This window comes from Engraulis encrasicolus, chromosome 16, assembly GCF_034702125.1.
Source record: "Engraulis encrasicolus isolate BLACKSEA-1 chromosome 16, IST_EnEncr_1.0, whole genome shotgun sequence".
Classification (NCBI taxonomy): domain Eukaryota; kingdom Metazoa; phylum Chordata; class Actinopteri; order Clupeiformes; family Engraulidae; genus Engraulis; species Engraulis encrasicolus.
Genome location: NC_085872.1, coordinates 14,587,994 through 14,593,993, shown reverse-complemented (window position 1 = coordinate 14,593,993; position 6,000 = coordinate 14,587,994). Strand labels below are relative to the sequence as shown.

The window sequence follows — 6,000 nt, the reverse complement described above, 5'->3', positions numbered from 1 at the left end:
CTCTTACCCTACAAATTGAACCTTCAAACTTCACTTGACTGGTGTAGGCTAATGTGCAATGAATGAAGATTGGCCAACAGGCTGGTCCACTTGAGCCATGAAACTTCCCACACTAAAATGACAGGTGTTTCCATTATTTTGTCTAATCCCTGTAGGCCCCTACATACGTAGCATATGTATGTTTGTATGTAGGCCTGTTTATTCACTTACTAACTTATTACGTATTAATAACGGGAAATTTATCTTGTGAAACTGAAGGCCTACAGAACTGGCCCTGTTTACTTGACACTACCTCGTTTCACCACCAGGGGTAAATTCCGCCCTTTGCCTTTCAGCTACTCGGCTCGTTCGCTTCCTTGTTTAACTTCTGCTGTTGGCAGTTTTTGTCAGCAACTCCCAGGAACTTCGGCAAGCGTTAACATTACGGTCGATATGGCGACCCCAAAAATAACGCGGCGTTTTCTTAAAAATAGATGAAGATAGCCTCTATTATTTGAAGCAAGTAAGTATGCACATGTTTTATGTATTTGCGGCAATGCGTTTGGTCTCTGGGTGTGGACTAAAACAGCAGTTAAGAGAATAAAATGGCTAATACAGCACAGGTTTGCTAGCCACAAATACGGGCCTCTGCTCTTCTTAGCTAACGGAAGGATGCTACAAAATTAGCCGCCTTTGGCTAACCACCCGGCGATGTTTCCTGGGCTAGCCCGTGGAACTGACCTGGGTTGCTTGTTTCTGAGATTGGCTAATCGCACTGCTATTGGTTTGATTTGGAGATTAAACGGCCGTCATGAATATATTTTTCGTCTTCATTTTTGAACTGTTGACACACCAGCTACATCCATTTTCGTACGGTAGCCAATATTAGTTTGCAAAAGGAACGTACAACAGGCGTTTACGAATGCTGGAAATCCTATCAGATGACCAAGTGAAATTTTAGCAGTCTGGCTAACGGTAACTAGCTTTTCAGTTGCTATGGTTGGCTAATACTAGCGAAGCAGTGGCTAGCTGACCGAAACAGGAGTGGTTATCGATAGATATCCGAATTGTTTCTTTCTGTCGTGAACTAATTATTACAGATGACTATGTGTGTCTTAGACCAAACTATTGTAATTCTTGGTAGGAAGAAAAATATTTTACGTGGCGTCAATATATGAATCAGAAAACACAATCTAAACGTTACATAATCAAGTAAGATGTTTCTCGTAAGTCAGTTAGCGGCGTAGCCCCTGCCCATCCACCCGAAGCTAACTGACTTTTGTATAACATACACATAGCGTCACGTATAATTTGAAATCAATTTGTTGGATTAAGCGATTCGACACCTCATTCCCATGTAGAGAAAATATCATTCTTGCTGGGTACATAACATTTTCGGTAGCCTTTGAGACGAAGTATCTTACAAACCGCTTTAGCAAATGCTTGGTTGGTGTTAGCGACCGTACCCAGCTAGGAAACAGTATCTGCCGGTTTGAGAATATTTATGTACGTAATTTGATTCACCTGGGTGTATTACTTTGCCGAATGTTATTTCTCCATATAACGTGTGGTGTACGGGTTACATTTTTGTTTCTTCATGCAATTAATTTGTTTGGTTTTCACCGTTTGCAAATCTCAAGCCAAATTCGTCAACAAAATTTCTTCTGTTATTCAAGCTAACGTACAGGCTACGTTAGTTGTTTAGCTGAGTTGTAAGGGCTTCTTATCTTACACGCCTATTTTTAGCGATACAAAATATGAGTGCAAACGGTAGCTCGTTTTAGCTGTGATTTTCAGTTTGAGTCAGTCAGAAGACGTATCTGGATCATGTGTGTGTACAAGCTTATTGACAGAATATCATTTGCAAAAGAATAATCAGCTGCTAGTTGGTATCTGCTATATTGTAGGACTGATGGCTCATTGAACTTTCTCTGAAACGGGCGTTATGTCACTGAAGTTAAATGTGGTGTTTATCTTTGGAACATTCACGTTTACATAGAGAATGGTTTCACCAGTTGTTGATGTGTTCAGTTGTTGCTGGTTTATACATCATCACCATTGTTGTTACGCGAGAAAATAAATCTGCCCAGACCTTTGTCTTTATATGTAAGGCCAGACCCCTATAAAATATTGAAACTGATGTCCTTAGATCAATATAAATTATTTAAAATGTACACGGAATGGGGCTCTGTTCAACAACACTTTGATTCACAGCTTGATACCATTTGCCATAACATATTTTTTCTTATTTTCCAGGTGTCTTGTGTCACACCATGTGATGACCATCTTCAAAGCATCAGACATTTTAAGAATTATAGGAATATTTTTGATTCCAGTGGAATCTAATTTTCTTTCTTTGTAAAACAAACAGAAAAGGATACAAATCTGAGTCACGAGCCAACAGAGGCCCTTATCTGTGACTCAGACAATAAATAATATAGAAACAAAACCCTCCCTTCCATTTTTTTTTACATGTAGACCACACCTGTTACAATGCCAGTGCAAGCCCCACAATGGACAGAGTTTTTGTTGTGTCCAATATGCACACAAACATTCGAGGAAACCGTGCGCAGGCCCATCAGTCTGGGCTGTGGACACACGGTTTGCAAGATGTGCCTGAACAAGCTGCACCGGAAAGCCTGCCCATTCGATCAGACTGCTATCAACACAGACATCGAGCAGCTCCCAGTCAACTCGGCCTTGCTTCAACTGGTGGGGGGTCAGGTGAGTGATGTCATTGTTGTTGTTGTTGTTGTAGTGGTAGTAGTAGTTGTTGTTGTTGTTTTTTTCAAATAGCAATTGGAAATTGGTGAACGGTTTGACAAACTAAATGAATGTCTGACTACTATTTAACCAATTTTGACCAGTTGTTCAAATTAAGACTAATGTTCAGCTAATGTGAGGGGTGAAGAGAATATAGTTTGTTTAATGAGTGTGTTGTTGTTTGATAGGTGCCAAAACTGCAACCTGTGGCCCTTATTACCAATCCAGAGGACACCAAGCACTACGATGAGGCCCGCCAGTGTGTGGAAGAACTAGCCCTCTACCTCAAACCTCTCAGCAGCGTCAGAGGTAAAGAATGAAGGGGACCTTGGCCACATGGCACTTGTTTGTCTTTTTTTGTTGTTGTTGCTGTTGGTTGTTTTCCCCAAATATTGCCGTCATAGTTTCAATCATCTAATAATGATACAAATGAATTTTGAAATGCTGTTAAAGACTTGCATTGGTAACTGATTAACAAAATAAAATCATGTAGATCTGAATTTGCCTCGGCCTATCTAGGATGATGGGCTGTTAGCACCACCCCAAACATGCTCGTCTGCCTCGCGTTTTTCTTTAATTTTTTTTAATATTATGAAGATAATGAAACATTTTGCCCTGCTATATCAGCATATTGGTGTGTTGGTGTCATTGTTGTGTCTGTTATGGAAATTTGGGAGGTATTTTTTATGGTAGAAAAGAGGCTTGTATAGCGTTTGATTGGCTTGTTGCTTTTCATATTATTGTGCTATTATTGTCGTTTGTTTGTTTGAACTTAGCTATGTTTCTCAGCTGCAACACCACAATTAGCCAAACAGTGTCTTCACTTGGTGTACAGAAATGTCTCCGTTACTTCAGCCTCTTGCATTGTAAACTATTAGCAAACTGAGAAGCAGCTCGGTTTCATTGTTGATGTTACTTTACTATTGAGATATGGCTAAATAGGAGATGTTTGCCTCTAAATTTGCATCTGATTTTATTTGATTTTTGTTGTGAACTTTGTCTTTGTATTAATTAGTATGAGCAATTTCTTTCTACTGCTTCATGTTAATACCATGTAATACATTTCCATTCTTTTGTCAGTGTATCACTTCTTGACATTTATCCATATCATACCACAACATATCATTATTATGTCACTGTGAATGTACATATAAATCATCAGATGTCCAAATGTTCTAACGTTCCTCACTCTCCCCTCAAACTATTTGCAGGAGTGGGTCTCAGCAATGCGGCCCAGAGCATGCTCAGCCGGCCCATGCAGCGCAAGCTGGTGACGCTGGTCCACTGTCAGCTGGTGGAGGAGGAAGGGCGGGTAAGGGCGATGCGAGCGGCCCGGTCTCTGGGCGAGAGGACGGTCACGGAGCTCATCCTCCAGCATCAGAATCCACAGCAGCTCTCGTCAAACCTCTGGGCTGCTGTGCGAGCCCGTGGCTGCCAGTTCCTGGGCCCAGGTAAGATTAGATTCTTTATTGTCCCATAGGGATATTTGGTTTCACATCAGACTGTTCAGTTCCATCAGGTTAGATCTTGTAGTACACATCTTATTTGCTATACATATACACATAATTTTCACACATAGACACATAAACATCCTCAGACATCCACATGCAATAAGCACTCTGTGGAATTCTGCTCAGTGTTTTACACAATTCGTGGTTACGATGCATATTACTGCAGAGGAAATTGACAGCTGATGCATCCTTTTGTGTTCTTGTACCACAATCACATCTGGTCTCGCAAAACTTGGCAAAAATCTTTCGGTTGTCATGATCAACAAGAACACATTTGACCATTGAATTTGATCATCATGATGTGTATTCATCTGGCATTTTGTTAATTGATAGTCTGTAGTCATCTTAATTGCAGTCATTAATTGTGATTTGATTGTGTGGTCTGCGGTATGATTGATGCCATTTGTCATTGCAGCCATGCAGGAGGAGGCCCTGAAGCTGGTGCTGCTAGCGCTGGAGGACGGCTCGGCTCTGTCCAGGAAGGTTCTGGTTCTGTTCGTGGTCCAGAGACTGGAGCCCCGCTTCCCACAGGCCTCTAAGACCAGCATCGGCCACGTAGTTCAGCTGCTCTACCGAGCCTCCTGCTTCAAGGTAAAGCCAGGGGGCCTCATTTATAAAACTTTGAGGAAGAAATGCGCCAAAAGATGGCGCACGCACGAAACTCAGGATGTGCGTGCGCAAGAAAATATTCAGATTTATAAAGCATGGCGCACACACTTTCCACGTCGATTTCCCTTTAAAAATCCCAACTGACTCTGAAGTTGCGGCAAATGTGCGCACCTGTGGACACACCCATAATTATCTATGAATATTCAGTGAAACGCCCAAAATGAATATTTATATCTGTGGACGGCGTGCGGAAAGCAGACGAGATAGCCTATTTACCACATGTGGAGCAAACAGTTTTATTAGATAGGCCTAGAGAACGTTGGGCAAAGTGGAGCGGTTAAGTTTGGGAAGTCGTACAAAAATAAAACCTTGAATTGCAGCATGTGGATGGTTATGTTGACAAAAATCACGCTATACCAGAAGTAAAAAAAATAATAATAATAATAAGGATGGCATGGACATGAACCTGCCAAGTCATGGACATGTAGGCTAGTATTAATTGAGTTGTGAACAAAGGGAAAAATAGCTGCGTCAAGGAAACATCTCACATGGCATGTCCCCATGTGAAATTCACCGGTAGAAAATCTATTCGCTGTCTCATCGCACCTCATATGCACCGGGTTTAAACTTTTTTCAACAATTGCCGTTGGTCACTGCGCGCAGCTGTCTGCTTTCACTTCAAAGCGACGTCACGACTGTCGATCGACATATCCACAGACAGCATGACATATGGGCATTTTCTAGTCTGTATTTATTAAATGTGTGTATTATAAACGTAGGCTACATTATCAGTGTATAAGGCCAGCTGTCAAATGCACACCTCTGCTTTGATGACGAATAACCGCATGGAAAAGAAATGACATGCAACAAGAGAAACGAAGCTGTCCAGTAGGCCTAGCACTTGCGCTTGCCTGTATGGCTGAGAAAATCAACCATTACAGATGCACTTGGGACTCGAGCAGATGATTCTGCAACTGGCTTAAATGTTGACGTAATTCCTTGCAGACTCGGAACACTTTATAGCCTACCGATACGATTATAGCCCGATACTGGAAAGGTCCGTGGTTATTGTTAATAAAATGTAGGGTATTTCCATAACGTAGGCCTTTCCTAAACGTACAATTTGAAGCGTCTATTG

The 6,000-nt window shown here is 41.5% G+C and overlaps 1 protein-coding gene across 2 annotated transcripts in view; it reads left to right on the top strand.

Annotated features, from left to right (window-relative positions):
• Positions 1 to 356: 356 nt before the first annotated feature.
• rc3h1b (ring finger and CCCH-type domains 1b) overlaps positions 357 to 6,000 on the top strand; it is a 35,000-nt gene continuing 29,356 nt past the window's right edge. For both annotated transcript variants that reach the window (XM_063218764.1, XM_063218763.1), the window contains exons 1-5: positions 357 to 502; positions 2,236 to 2,703; positions 2,931 to 3,051; positions 3,954 to 4,193; positions 4,669 to 4,844. In XM_063218764.1, coding sequence (XP_063074834.1) covers positions 2,473 to 2,703; positions 2,931 to 3,051; positions 3,954 to 4,193; positions 4,669 to 4,844 — 768 coding nt within the window. In that variant the 5' untranslated portion in view covers positions 357 to 502; positions 2,236 to 2,472. The remainder of the gene's footprint in view (positions 503 to 2,235; positions 2,704 to 2,930; positions 3,052 to 3,953; positions 4,194 to 4,668; positions 4,845 to 6,000) is intronic.